Raw genomic sequence first — 13,827 nt, forward strand, 5'->3', positions numbered from 1 at the left:
AACAGCTCTTACTTGGGATACAACATCACAGTTTCTTCCCTATCACTCCAATTCAAGTTTTTTTTTTCTATACTGTGCCATTGCAACAAGTGGCTGAGAACAACAAAAACTACGTAGTCATACTGTTATATGTGAAATTAGCTCCTACAAAGTTGATTTTTGTTTCAGGAATTCCTGTGGTAATGCAGAATCTATACCTTTTTTACCTTGTCTCGCTACTTCATGAGTACTAAACATGTGACTTGAAAAGCACTGACCTTCACTCAGCCTAGAGTATTCTGTACAACAAAAGTTACCAAGAGGAAGGAATTAGTTTTATTCAGACATCAAGCTACTGCCACTTGCATTCCCTATTATGGCTGCAGATTTTGCTCTATAGCATCTCTGGCCACCCTACAAACCTATCTATACTGAACAGCTTGCAACATCACGTGCTCCAAGACATGACAAAGGCTGCTAAAGCACTCAGCTACATGCACCACAGTAGTACCACTGGATCAGTAGGTGCATCAAGGCAGCAGAAGACCAGCCGCTGAAAGGTCTAACTTCCAGAAATTTCTGTAGAGTTTCAGACTTCAGCAGGTACAGACACTCTCCCCTCCCCATTGAGATACAAGACAAGAAGTGAGCTGCATTGCACTTTAATTGCACCAATACAGTTAAATATTAAAATGGAGAAAGCAACTCTACATAGCAAATGGAAAACAAGCATTTACACAGTAAGTCCATAAGATGTACAGACTCTAGTTTTAACCCAGCTGTCTATACATGAAGAGACCATTAAAGCTTTCAGCATTAAAGAAAATGAATATTTTGATTTTCAGGTTCAGCCAAATTGCCAAGTTACTGAGAAAACAACTTCTCTCATAAACCAACACTGGGTGAGGGGGTCAACAGACACAGGGGCAACACCCTAGTTTTTTTTTTTTCTTCATACGAGTAGAAATACATTGGCTATCACCCCACCTACCAGCATTCTTAAGTAGAAATGATAATTTTTCTGTATACACTTGATTTCCCACACATGCCCCTCAAAGGGCATATCCTGTTACCCTGCCAAAATAGTTAATCAGGGAGAGTTAACACTGAGTTAGACACTGATCAGCTGGGGAAATAGTTCATTTGCAAAGCTATCCTCCCAGGAATGGTCAGTATCAAGTGGAGAGGACATGTCACTGAAAGGTGACAGGGATCCTTCATATCCTGAGTCACTACCAGCATCCAACAGATTGCTTGAGGCTGCAAGGCTACAAGGAGAGGGAAGCAGATGAGAGATGCCCAGTTCTGGCATGAAGCTGTCTACGGGTTCCTCTTTCACAGACACTGGGATCTCAGCAAAAGCTTTGTCTTCAGATGGAGAGAGAGATACTTCCTCAATTTTCACTAGCATATTGGTTTGGTTGCTCATTTTAACAGGAATCTCCAATATTAAGGGCTTTGTGTATACATGATCAAACCTTATGAGTTCATTAATGGCCTCCAGCTTAGCTGATGGGGACCCCAAAGAAGGAGAGGGGGGGGTCGGTATGGAATTTGTTTCTCCACAGATCTCTTCCTCCAGCTTTTCCAGGCATGCTGATTCTGAATCAGCACATTTGAGAAACATCTCTGGGTCCAGACTGTCCAGAAAGCCCAACAGGAGATCAGACTGCAGAATAAAACACTGGTTTAGAAAGACAGCCTACAACTATTACAGGAAAACATCTGTTGCAGCATCAGTTCACCCTCACCTGGAAGTTAAAATATGCTAACATCACAGAACTAGGAGTTTTACCAAGCACACCACTTATCAGAACAGAAAATTACTTATTGTTCAGAACTTCTGTCCATTAGTTCTCTTGTAAGGGTACTAGAGATTTGTCAAACTCTGGATTAGATGTTCAATCTCTACTAGAAGCTCCTCAAAATCTTGGACCTATTGTATAAAAACACCATAGAATCCGCCAAGTCCACAGAGCAAGTACCAGAACCAGATGCAGGCAGATATGCCCGTGACTAAAAGCTGTGTAACCTTCCTGTCTTTAAGTTTCTAAAAGAGATTCACATTGGACAGTCTTTAAGTTCCAACAACCTTGTTAAATATCAGACATAAAGAAAATAATTATATGTTTTCAGCAACAGTAAAAGCACAGTATGCAGTTTGTATTTGCATGCTTTGCTGTAAGAACTAAGAGGCTATTCTGTGCAATATTATCTCACATTACAAAAGCCAGACTTGTTCAAGTTGCATTAACTTGTCTTGTACTCACAGGATCCCTAGCTGTCTTGAGCCCCAGGTATAATATTCCAAAGCTTAAAAAACAAGCTAACTGTGGAAAGTCATCAAGAAACTCTACATCAAGAAGTTCTCAACTGAGTCTTAAATCCACAGTGGTTCTGAATTTCATGGGCATTTAGGACAGAAGCAGATGCTTACCTCAGAATCTGAAGAGTCACTGCCATCAGAATCCATGTGGAATTTGTCAGAAATGGTGACTGCTGGGCCTGCACCTGCTGCAGAGGAACACGTAGTCTGAGTGCTGCGGACTCAGCGGACCCGGTCACCAACCCGATCTCATCCACTTGTGATTCCATCACGACCTGGACCAAAGAAAAAGCTTTGTCAGTCATCACATATGTTCTGGCAGACAATACAGCATCCTGAAGACCATTCTCTCTCTGCAAAGGCTTCCCCCATTAGTCTCTCCTTGCTTATACAGTAGCAGCCTGAAGCGATGAGGCCGCTTGCAAAAGTGACACCAACTTCTATACCTCTGCAAATCCACCTTGTTCACCACTTTTAATAGAGAGCTCAGCCTCTCACTATCTCCCCTGTTCTTCTGAGACAGCCACACATGACTAAGAATTCTTATTTCGCTTCCACAGCGTAGTATAGAAATGCAGGTGACATAAAACAGCTTGGGACTAATGAGCTCACTATCTCCCACACTACCAATGGTGCTCGCTTAAGACTCAACAACTACTCAATCTGTGGGAAAGCCTCCTCTCGGAAGACAAGAGTATTTCTGGCACACAAAGCATGCTCTCTTCAGAGCATACCTGTTTCAGCCTGGAGACTCTCAACACTGGGATTATTGCTCCCTGGCATTACCGCACAGTTGCCTCCTAGAGCACAGCAACTCTTAACAGGCTCTGCCAAGAAACAGCACAAGACTGCCACCAAGAACACCGCAGTGCTCACCTTGGACTCGCTTTCTTTCTCTGTTTTCAGAACATCCAAACCCAGGCGGCAGCGGAGCTCCTGGTTCTCCAGGGAAAGGCTGCACGTCTTCTCCCGCAGGAGCTGGTTCTCCAGCAGCAGCTTCTGGTTCTGCAGAGAGCCGCGCAGGCAGGGGGGTCGCAGCAGGTGCCGCCGCAGCCACCCTCCCGCGAGGCCGCCGAGCTCCTTACCTCCTCCTCCAGCTCCACCACCTGCTGCTCCAGCTCCGTCATCCGCGCTTTCTTCCTGTCCCGGGCGCTCTGGGCCGCCACGCGGTTTTTCAGCTTCCTGCGGGGCACCGCGGCCGTCAGCACCAGCGGCCGCCCCGCCGCGCCGCGCCGCCGGCCCCCCACTCACCTGCGCAGCGCCTTCTCCTCCGGGCTCAGATGGGTGAGCCGCTGCCGCTTGCGGGCCGGCTGCGGAGCCCCCGGGGGACTCGGGGCCGCTCCTGCCGGCAGGACGACGGAAAGGCGCCGGCCGGCGGCGGGCTCGGCCGCCTCGCCGGGGATGAGGAGCAGGCGCGGGGCCGCGGCCCCGGGGAGCGCTGCCATGGCCGGCGCAGGAGAGAACGGCCCGGGCCCGGCGCGCGCACGGCGCTCTGCGGGCGCCGCCGCCCCGCCCGGCTTTCTGCCGTCGTGGCTCTCCCTCATTGGCCGGGGCGGCGTGACGACAGGCCCGGGGCCGCCCGCGGCTGGAGGCAAGGCCGGGCGGTGATTGCATCAGACGCGGGGGTGGCTGGGGAGCGGCGGAGGGGCGAGGCCGTGGGGCGCCGGAAGCGGGGGGCCCGAAGCGGGGGGCCCGGGGGGATCCTCGCGGCGATCCTCGCGGCGATCCTCGCGGCGTCCTCGCGGCCGGGCCCGCGTGGGGCCCTCGCAGGCGCCAGCTGCTGGGTCTGGTTGCGGCGCAGCGGGTGTGGGGGGCGCTCAGCCTGAGCAGCGTCAGGGGCACAGGGACCGAGTAGGGGCAAAGCGGCAGCACAGTAAAACTTGCATTTCTGACATCCCAGGTGCCATCTGTCCCAAATCTCAACAGAAAGCAGGGAAAGGGCCAGCATTTGTGGGAACGCAACTGCTGGGAATGGACCTATGCTGGATGCTGTGCAAAGGGTATGAAAACAGAAGAGGTTTGTGACAGACAAGAAGAAGCTGCTAGGGAGCCTGCAGCAGTGCTCCAGGTGTTCTATTTTGAATTGAATGTGTTTATAAGCAGTAGCAATATGATGTGATAAGTGAAAAGTACCCTTTTCATATTATCTAATGGAGAACGTTGACAAAATGTAATGGGTTGATGTTAAATCCGAGCTGTTTCAGACCCAGACAACTACACGTTTTGCAGCTAGAAAGCCTTGCAATGTCATGCATGTACAAATTCAGCTGTTCGGCAATGTGCAAGCAATAATAGGCAGTTTCCTAGGGCACTCTGTTTTGAAATATCAGCCATACCTCAGTGCCCTAAGCTTCCCGGGATTTGCTCACGGGCAGTTAGTTGCCTGTTACCCAAGTGGTTGTGAAATGTTAAAATTTTGGTTCCTTGAGTTTATTTCTGAAATCCACTCACACAGCGAGTTTAAAATAGATAAGATGTTAAACATTAAAGGAAAAACATTAGCTTTAAAAGTTCAAAGGCACTGCACAACTGGTGTGCTTGTCTGGAATTATTCCAGTATTGGAGTACTGCCAGGCTTTCACGATAACAAAGAACAAACTCTGCATTTGCAAGTTTTTGTTTGTTCTTACTCACTGCAGCATGACATTTAGCTAAGTCTAATAGTTCATGTTTCTACTGTGACGCTTTTGTGAAAATTGTGGCGACTTTTGATAAACCTTTTATTCTGAGTGCAAAAAAATTTGTTCTGGTCCTGCTTGGCCCCTCAGATACCTATAGTTTAACTGCTTCTCCTTTGTATGTCTCTTTGGGGTTTGTAATCATATTTATTCTCTAATTATATTCAAAATTAAAAGTTTTACTGTTTTCTAATGAAATACAGACTAATATTAATATATTTTTCTAATACGAGACATTTGTGTCAAATAAGTTGCACATTTTTACAGCAAATAAAAATGTTGAACACTTACAGCAGACAGGCTGCCCCTGCTTCTGCTGCTTTCTGATATTTGTAGCTATACTTCTAAAACTGGCCATGATGTGATTTATCATATAGATACCCAGATTTCTTAGCATTATGGCTGAAGAAAAACCCTAATTTTGTATCTGTATGTGACTTAATTTTTCTAATTTTAAAAAGAACCAGAGTAAAAGCATCGTTTTCCTTCTACAACCAACAGTTATCATCATGAGTAAACTTCAGAAGCACATATGTGCTGCTGGGGGTATAAGAGCCATGTAACAGTGGTATGTGACCAGGCTGGAACAGTGACAGAACTGGAAGCTGCCATTGGCATTGGTGGTTTCCACTTTTACTGAATATAATAATGGTATCCATTAACATGCTTGGTGTTAGTGGTAGCAGCTGGCAAAGGAAAGCCCTGAGACCTTCTGGTCTTGTCTTGTTGAGTAATTGTAGTAGCATTGCTAAGGCTAGCAGTGGTATAGTTACTGAGAATATGTTTAGGCTTATAAATATTATGTTACTGCCTTAGGATACATAGAATCTTTTATTAACTATATGGTAAGCTACTGGGTAAAAAGTGGAAGCGAAAAAGTTAAATAAAGCTTGTCTTGAACTGAGGCACCCTTTCAGAAAGCTTTAATTAAAGGACTTCAAGTTTAATCCTGATTTTTGCCATTCTTTTTTCAAACTTGCTGTTTACACGTTCCTTTTTTCATATTTCTGTTTTTTCAGTCATTGGATTCAAGCCTGTGATCCACATGACAGTACTCAAGTTATTCAAGAAAGCTTCTTACCCTGCCTTTTAGTTCAGCACCACCAGCTAAAGGATGTACCAGTGAGGATACTGTTGGCTGTCCTGCCAGAAACAACATTAGTTCCTGCCAACACACTTTTATGTGGTATGTTCAGGTGGCTGACCCACCAAAGGAAATAATTTTGTTTAACAAAGGTGGAGAGGCTTTCCCTTTGTGTAATATCAGATACAGAGAAAGAAATATGAGTTGAATGTTATCTACATGTGAAAAAAGGGTGAATAAAGGAGGGAAAGAGAATGGGAGAGTATAGAGAAAATATAGTTTAACTAACAGCCTGAGAAAGAGCTTGTTTGCCCAATGCATGTCTAAAACATTTGGAAGGTGGCTTAGGGTGTCAAGCTCATGTCAACAGCTGGCATATTCCCAGCTCTGTATCAATAGCTGAATAAATGAGAAGGGGAACTGTTCTGCAGCCTAAAACGAGGTTATTCCAAACCCATAATGTTTGTAATATGCTTTGTATTCATTTTATTTATTCTTAAATTTCATCAATACACATTGGGGTGGAAGAGTGCATCTCTCAAAATTCTAGTTCTTTCAGTCTCCAGGTGGAAATTCACCTTACCTTTATATAAAAAACTCTACTAACATAGCTGCTGAGTTAATTGTTAGCTGGAGCAGGGGAAATGTTTCACTTCAGCCATATTACAGGTTTTTCTGGGGGTACTGGCAACACTATTTCTTCTGGTCTTACCAGTTCAGGCTTCTTGGAGACATGGAATTTTTTTAGCTCCTCTGGGTTTGAATGGAAGGGCTGCTCTTAATTCTTGTAGTGGGTCACAACAATTTACAGGTAAGGTGATAATAAAAGGTATAGCACTTTTCAGCAAAGGCTGTCAAGCCTAGCAGGAACAGTGAGATATCTGTTCCTCGGCAAAAAGGTGGTACTGCTATACTAAGATTAATTATGCAGAATCTGTATCCTTTGCTTACTGTGTGGAGCTGCCAACCTGTCTGCATTCTGTAGGAAGTGAGGTTGGCTTTGCCTTCTCTTTACAGTGTCTCAAGCAAGTGCTGCAGAAAGGTGATTTTTTGCTCAGCTATCATCCGTTCTCAATTAAGACTTATTATTGAGACTTTGCCTCCTTGGCTTCTATGATTGCTTCCAGTGTGTCACCGTAAAAGTGCGGAAAAGACTGAGTCCAGCTTCAAACCCTGGTCCTCATGCAAGCATCTTACAAACACTTCAGATGTTTGCATTCTATTTCTTCACCCTGATGTTCTGTCCACATACATTACTGGCACCTGTTACTACCCAGAATTACAATGAACAATGGTAGGTCTGCCTCATTTCCATCTTAGGCATGCGTGGGAGCCACAGGTATAGTCTGGAGATTCTTACTCTAGTCATCATTATAGTGCAGTACTTTGACCCAAGTTGCTTTTGTGGTTGAGGGAGTGATCCTATCACATTTGTACCTTGAGTGATTCTTGTTACACCTTTTCATCTAGTGCCTTTGGAATGTCATGCTGAAGTTCTGTATTTTCTCCCACAGCTGTATTTTAGCCACTATAGACAGTGTATGTTCATTCAGATCATGTGCCCTGATACTGGAATTCCATCTCCACATCCCAATAGATTTTTTTCCCACCATTATACTGAAGCTTTGCTTCTGATTGACAAGAGAAGTCTGAGTTAACTCAGACATTCATGAAGATTGGCTAGAGGTTGGACCTTTTACAAGGCCTTTTTTCAAGGAAAGGAGGGTCTTCAATCATTTTCATTGGAATTCTCAGCAGACAAAGGTATGGAAGCCCATCTTGCAGCTCCTCTAGGCAGTTTAGCAGCATTGCCCATGTTCAAAGAGGTTGTACTGTATTCTAAGTTTTCAGTAGGCATAAATTTCATACAGGACCTTATAAAAACAGGTAGGTGAAAAGGTAAGTTCTGAAAGACTGACAATAGATGCATGTATAGAAAGTGATTAACTTTTAAAAGTATGATTCTCCATTGTTACCCTGTCTTGTAATAACTTTTTTTGCACCACAGATTTTTTTTGTCAGTGAAATCATCCATGCTTCATGGCTTCTTAGTTTTTGTGTAATTCCTTATTTTACCATTGCAGAATACAAGGCAGCAGATTTATCTTAACATGCTCTGATGATATATAGTTTCTTTTTGGAGTAATAACAGTAAATTTAAGATCAAGTGACCTATATAATGAGGTCAGAATGTTCCCTGCATCTATATATTTCTTCTGTTCACTGGATTTCACTTGCATTATAGTTCCATTTACTTCATTTTCTTTAGTTTCCTCTAAAACTAAACAATTACCTGGTTTTAGGCAAGACCAGAATTAAACAAATATATACAGTTAAGTAGCGTTTACATTTTTTTTTATCAATTTACTATTTATTTTATTTTTTTCCCCAGAAAACTGGCATATGTATTAAGTAACAGAGGTCTCATTATAGAGGTAGCCTGCCAATCTCTGCTCTCATCTGAAAGCTGATTACCCCCACCCACCAGTCACAGAATACTGATTATTAAAGACAAATCTTACTTGTTTACAAAGAAATTTCAGTATTTTGAGGTAAAGAGCTCTTAGTCTGATTTGTGTTTTGTCTGACAGAAACAAATTTCTCCTGCTTATTCAGAGACTGGAGTAATTTCTCCTTTTAAGTTCATGGGAATTTAAAAGGAAAAAAGTTATAGACAACACTGTAAATGAAAGGGCAGTGAAGGGAAAGGAATGTTTATCAGCAACCCTATGCTACTAGTTCTGTAAAAATGAAACACTACTGGAAAGCTCTGCAAACATTGGTCATGTAAACAGAGTTTTATACATAGTGACTGGATGCCCTTGGCAAGATTTATGTCATCTGCCTGTCCCTGAGAGACTCAACTGGGAATTAAACAGCAGTGCACCAGCTGGCAAGGAAAGTAGGCTCAGTTCAGGGAATGTGGTGGGTATCAGGGAACTATCTGATCTGTGAATGAATCTCACAGGCTAGGGGAGGTGGTTGTTCAGTGTCTTGTCTTGGGTCTGTGCTTTGTTCTGGCTTCTGTTTATAACTACCTTGCTTAAGAGATGTCGAGCCCATCCCTTTCCAACACCATGCCTTCATCCTTGTCTCTATCTCATTGCATGGATTCCCTTTTCCTTTATAAAGGTTCCACTATTGGCATCTCTGGTGCTTTGCTGTGACTTGTTTGACTGTAATACCTATTTCAATGATGTAGTTCTACTTCAGCTCCTTGGATGTTTTTTTTGTTTTTTTTTTTTTTTTTTCTAGCTTGGTCCTAAGCACAGTGTTCCACTTCAAAGATCTGCCAATACAGCTGATGAGAAAAATGCAGACCTGAAAGTTGTGCTGATTTTGCAGGATTTTGAGGTTCTGGAAGATGCCCCATTTTGACATAACTTCCAGATGTGATTAAGGTCTTGGCCAAACTAAAGGACAGAGTTCTGTGCTGCAAGTTCTCTTTAGAAGTGATGTTGTTTGAGAGGTAGTGTGTCCACTTCTGTGTATTGATGCATGATGATGCATTTGTGGTGGTAGTTACAAGTAAAAGGAAAAAGATAAAAGTACTATACTCAATTGAGATGATACTTTCAGTGCATCTTTAGGGGTGATGTTGCAGAACAGGCAATAAAAGAGAGACCAAACTTGCTGTTTTACTGTCCCAGTGAACTGGCAGCCTGCGTTCTGGATTCTGTGTAAATATTTAACATACTGAGTGAGATCTCTGAGGAAAGTAGCCAACTGTTGAAATCTCACATACCTAAAAGCTCCTGTTCCAGTAAATTTTCCTGTTTGCACATCCTGGTTCAGAACTGGAGCCTCTGCTTGGAAATACTCTGGGAGGTAAACAACTGTGCTTAGGAAAATTTGATGACTACTTCCTGCTGGCAAAACCTAGCTCTTTGGAGCAGTGCTAGCTTTTGAAAGGAAATACCTTCTCCTATTTCTTAGGCTTCATTCCCTGGGCTTTGGAATTCTCTTAGAACTTCAGAGTCCCTGAGAGTTCTGGCAACTTTATTGTTTTGTTGTTTTGAAATGATTTCCATACATTATTCTGCTTGAGTGCCTTCACCTAATTCTATATTTTTATTTAATTTTTTTTTTTTTGTACACAGAAGCCTGTATCCAGCTGTCAGAAGAGAGCCACCATGAAAAGGGGCAGAGAAAAATTACAGGAAGCAACAAGTTAGGAATGAGTTCAGTCTCAGCATAAGTTCAGCATGACCCAAAATGTGAGGAGCGTTATCAGAATTGTATGCCTCCTACCTCATACCTTTTTACTTTGTTGAATGCTCTGGTGCTCACAGAGGGGCAAGCCTATTATCATTCCTTTCTGGTAACTTCATTTGCTCTGTTAGCACTTGATCTTAATGATGATTCTCAAGTAATTGATGTGAGACAGTTGAAGCTCTTTCTATGCTAATTAAATGGATTGTATACTAGTAATTGAATGTGGAAAATGAAGTGTTTTAGGGTGATTAATTAAAAGTTCCTGTCAGAGTTTGTAACTTAGGTGAGTCTTTAATAGGTAAGTTGAAATAGAGTAAATAGTTGCTTCATTCACCTTTGCATGAATGAATCAATTTTTAATGTAGTAATTTTTTCTTTTTAGCCAGTCCCAATTTAATTGCTTTTTTTTTTTTTTTTTTTTTTTTTTTTGAAGTCAGAAGTCTATTTGTTGGCTTTAAACTTAGTAGCGTGGGATTTGTCCATTACAATTAGTATCAACAGCTGGCACATTATGCACACTAATTACAGGCTTTGAATTTATTTTGTATTGTTTATATATTGTTCACTTTAAATAGTGGTTTGCTTGAGGTAGGGGCTGCAAGAACAGCAATTTGTACCATACATTGACTCCAGAAACACTAGTCACGATGTTAAATTGAGAAGTGTTTGTAGTCCTAAGGCTTCAAATAAGTTTGGAGTTGTGAAAGCTTTTCATGGTTTTTAGTGTGCTTTGTACCAAGACTGTGAGTAGCTTTGCTTTTCCAAGTAATCAGATGTATAAAAACTTCTGATTATTGTAAAAAAATCACTATTTATACAAAGCTCTATGGAAAACATCAGGTTTCACAAGACAGCTCAATGACACAAATTTAGCTACTGTATCAGGACCAAACTTGCTCAGGTGTGCAGTACTTGCCAAGACCAAGCTCTGCTTGAATAGACAGCAACAGCACAGGAAATACTCCATGTATCTAATTCTGCTTAAAACTTTGTTTATGACAATTGCAGTAGCAAGAACCAATTTTTCATTAGGAATTACTGGTACTGGAAAGTGAATTTATGCAGGTGGATGCAACTAAATTGCCCTTGTTTGCTTCTTTTTTTTTTTTCTCAAGGCATATTAAATTTAACCTTTAACTTTTTCTCTTTGCTGCTCATCAGTTAGTATTTAGATTGTATGTAAATGTTTTTCAGAAATATGTGATGTATGTTATTTATATTGAATGCTTTTTCAAAGAGAACGAACTGCTACATGCTATTGTAGGAATTATGCAGCTGCCACCTGGACCACGGTTCCAATTATGCTGTAGCTACCTGTTTCAGGAATTATGCTATCACCACCTCTGACTTCACTTGGTTCAACCCTAATTGAATGCCTCAAGTCGAATCAGCTCATTATTATAATAGTGATTATTTATTAATATAACACTTGACAGTTTGAGCTGGGTGCCTCCAAGCAGTGACCTATATTGTCCGATAGCCTTCTGATTTATAATCCTCACTCCTCCACATCTCCTTTGCACGCTATCTGTGTTATCCAACAGCATTTCTGGGCCTCGGCCTTCACCTTCTACTGATAGGTCTCTTTCTGTCTCCAGGCCTTTATTTGTATTTATGACTTCTCTTTTTCTCTTATCTCAAAGTTAGGAAACTTTGTAGTTAGTCTTGTTCCTACTCCCTTGTATTCTAGTTTCAACTGGTTCTGGGTTACTGGTTTCTCCATTTAAAAACAAAAGGTTAAAAGTACATTCCTATAGCCTTAAGGCTCCCTCAACTTTAGTGTTGAGGTGCTAAGCTGTTACGTATTTCTTTTTCTACAGTCTCCTTTTGTTTTTATTAGCATACCGGCTACTTATATGGGTGTTGAATAACAATAGCCTCTAATATAAGTTGATTTTTGGTTACAACACATGTTTCAGTAATGTATATGTACGATGATACCTGTAGAGATACCTGCAAAAGTAATAACCCATATGCTGTGGTCCACCTGCAATTTCATCTATTTTCCTCTAATTTCATAGTACTTTGGCTAAAGGTGTCCCCTTTTCTATGGTAGGTATATTTCCCACTTCAGCATGCTCCCAGAATTTAACCCGTATTTAAAACATAAATTTAAAACTCACCAGTCAGCACTTCTCATCCCCAGGGCCCTGAGTGAACTCACCTGATGCCAGCAAATGGACAATTGGAGGTGAGAGGGTCTAATGGTGGTTGCCCAGGGTCCTATCTAGGTCACCAAAACTGTTGAAGAAATTACACCACTGCTCCCATTAATACAGGATTTAATGCAGAATTACTTTACTGTTGTCATTCGTTTGATCTGACCCTAGGGTCCCATGGCTTAAGAATCAGGTAATATTTTGAAAGATGTTTATTAGTCTCATACAGTTCTACAGCTCGAGCTGGATGCCTCTCAGGGACCCCATTTCATATTGGCTTTGGTTTTATGTAGTTTTTATGAAGTAACCTCCCTATAGCAGCACTGTCAGTGCCCTGCTGTTCTCCAGACAGTCATTATTGTCTGGGGTCTCCTTGCTTCTCAATTCATTCATCTGTGGTTTCCTTGGTGGTATCTTTGGCCTGAGGCCTTTTCAAGTTTGTGCATATTTCCCTTACCTGCTGGTCAAAGCTAGTTCTTCTGATCTTAGCTATGCAGTTTCACACCAATGTTACAAGTGTAGTTTCTCATGGCCTAAGGCTTGATTAACTTTAGTGCTAAGCAGCTAATGCTAAGCAGTCTGCTTTCTACAGTGATGCCATGATGAACACATAAAATTAACAATAATCTAGGATTCAGTGAAGTTGTAACTGGAACTGAGTAGAGCTGATGCATAGCAATTGGGGGGGGCAGGTTTAAGAATACAGAGAAAGACATTTGTGTGGATGTATTTGAAGGTACTTCTTGCAGAATGAAGGGATATTGCTTCGAAAGATAATTTTGGAAAACTTGGCTCCAGATGTTCTTATTGATTCTTTCTGTCCTTGTGAAGATTTTACATGAGCAAATAGCTTATAGTAACAATTATAGTTTATTTCTTAGTACTCGTTTTTCTTTCTTTGCTTAGATAATCTCTTGTGCCTGCCCTGAAGGAATCAGTATATCATGCATATCTGTACTGCATTGCAACTCTCATATAAACTTGTGCTGTATATTGCACAATAGTTTGCAAAAAGAAAAGGCTGCAGTTAACTAAATAAGGATATTTTTAGTATGGTTTAACATATTTCAGTTTTGCAGGTCTGATTCATTATTATCTTTTCCCTTTGGTAGACAACTGTACTTCTACAGAAAGAGTGAAGGGTTCCTAAACCAGAATGTTTGCACTTCATACAGATTTAAATAAATACACATTGTTCAAGACATTGGAAACCTTAATTTTTCAAATATTAGCAGGGAATTTTGTTAACTTTTTATTTATTTTTTAATCATTGAAGCTGTTGTGGCTAGTCTGTTGATTAATTTGGATTGTTTCAATGCTGATTAACATAGAAAAATTGTGTTTCCCATTTTTAACTTTAAATAGAAAGAGAAAGTCACGGATAGA

The 13,827-nt window shown here is 41.5% G+C and overlaps 2 protein-coding genes across 3 annotated transcripts in view; one reads left to right on the forward strand and one right to left on the reverse strand.

Annotated features, from left to right (window-relative positions):
- Positions 1 to 1,322: 1,322 nt before the first annotated feature.
- On the reverse strand, positions 1,323 to 3,815 carry XBP1 (X-box binding protein 1). Its single transcript, XM_084297266.1, has 5 exons — positions 3,557 to 3,815; positions 3,391 to 3,487; positions 3,182 to 3,310; positions 2,417 to 2,580; positions 1,323 to 1,648 (listed from the first exon to the last, which is right to left on the reverse strand). The coding sequence occupies exons 1-5, from the start codon at positions 3,748 to 3,750 to the stop codon at positions 1,459 to 1,461; spliced, it is 774 nt and encodes a 257-aa protein (XP_084153392.1). The 5' UTR covers positions 3,751 to 3,815; the 3' UTR covers positions 1,323 to 1,458.
- Positions 3,816 to 4,030: 215 nt separating this feature from the next.
- ZNRF3 (zinc and ring finger 3) overlaps positions 4,031 to 13,827 on the forward strand; it is a 112,351-nt gene continuing 102,554 nt past the window's right edge. The window contains exons 1-2 of one of the 2 annotated variants that reach the window (XM_084297300.1): positions 4,031 to 4,373; positions 6,003 to 6,169. The gene's annotated coding sequence lies outside the window, so the exon portion shown is untranslated. The remainder of the gene's footprint in view (positions 4,374 to 6,002; positions 6,170 to 13,827) is intronic. The other variant, XM_084297301.1, reaches the window with a different exon arrangement.

This window comes from Netta rufina, assembly GCF_964035555.1.
Source record: "Netta rufina genome assembly, chromosome: 17".
Classification (NCBI taxonomy): Eukaryota; Metazoa; Chordata; class Aves; order Anseriformes; family Anatidae; genus Netta; species Netta rufina.

Excerpts from the sequence above, each read along its gene's own strand:
- XBP1 (XM_084297266.1), bottom strand. The coding sequence starts at position 3,750 with ATGGCAGCGCTCCCCGGGGCCGCGGCCCCGCGCCTGCTCCTCATCCCC. Across the intron at positions 3,311-3,390 it reads TGGTGGAGCTGGAGGAGGAG|AACCAGAAGCTGCTGCTGGA; the intron begins GTAAGGAGCTCG and ends GGCTCTCTGCAG. Across the intron at positions 1,649-2,416 it reads GTGACTCTTCAGATTCTGAG|TCTGATCTCCTGTTGGGCTT; the intron begins GTAAGCATCTGC and ends TTTATTCTGCAG.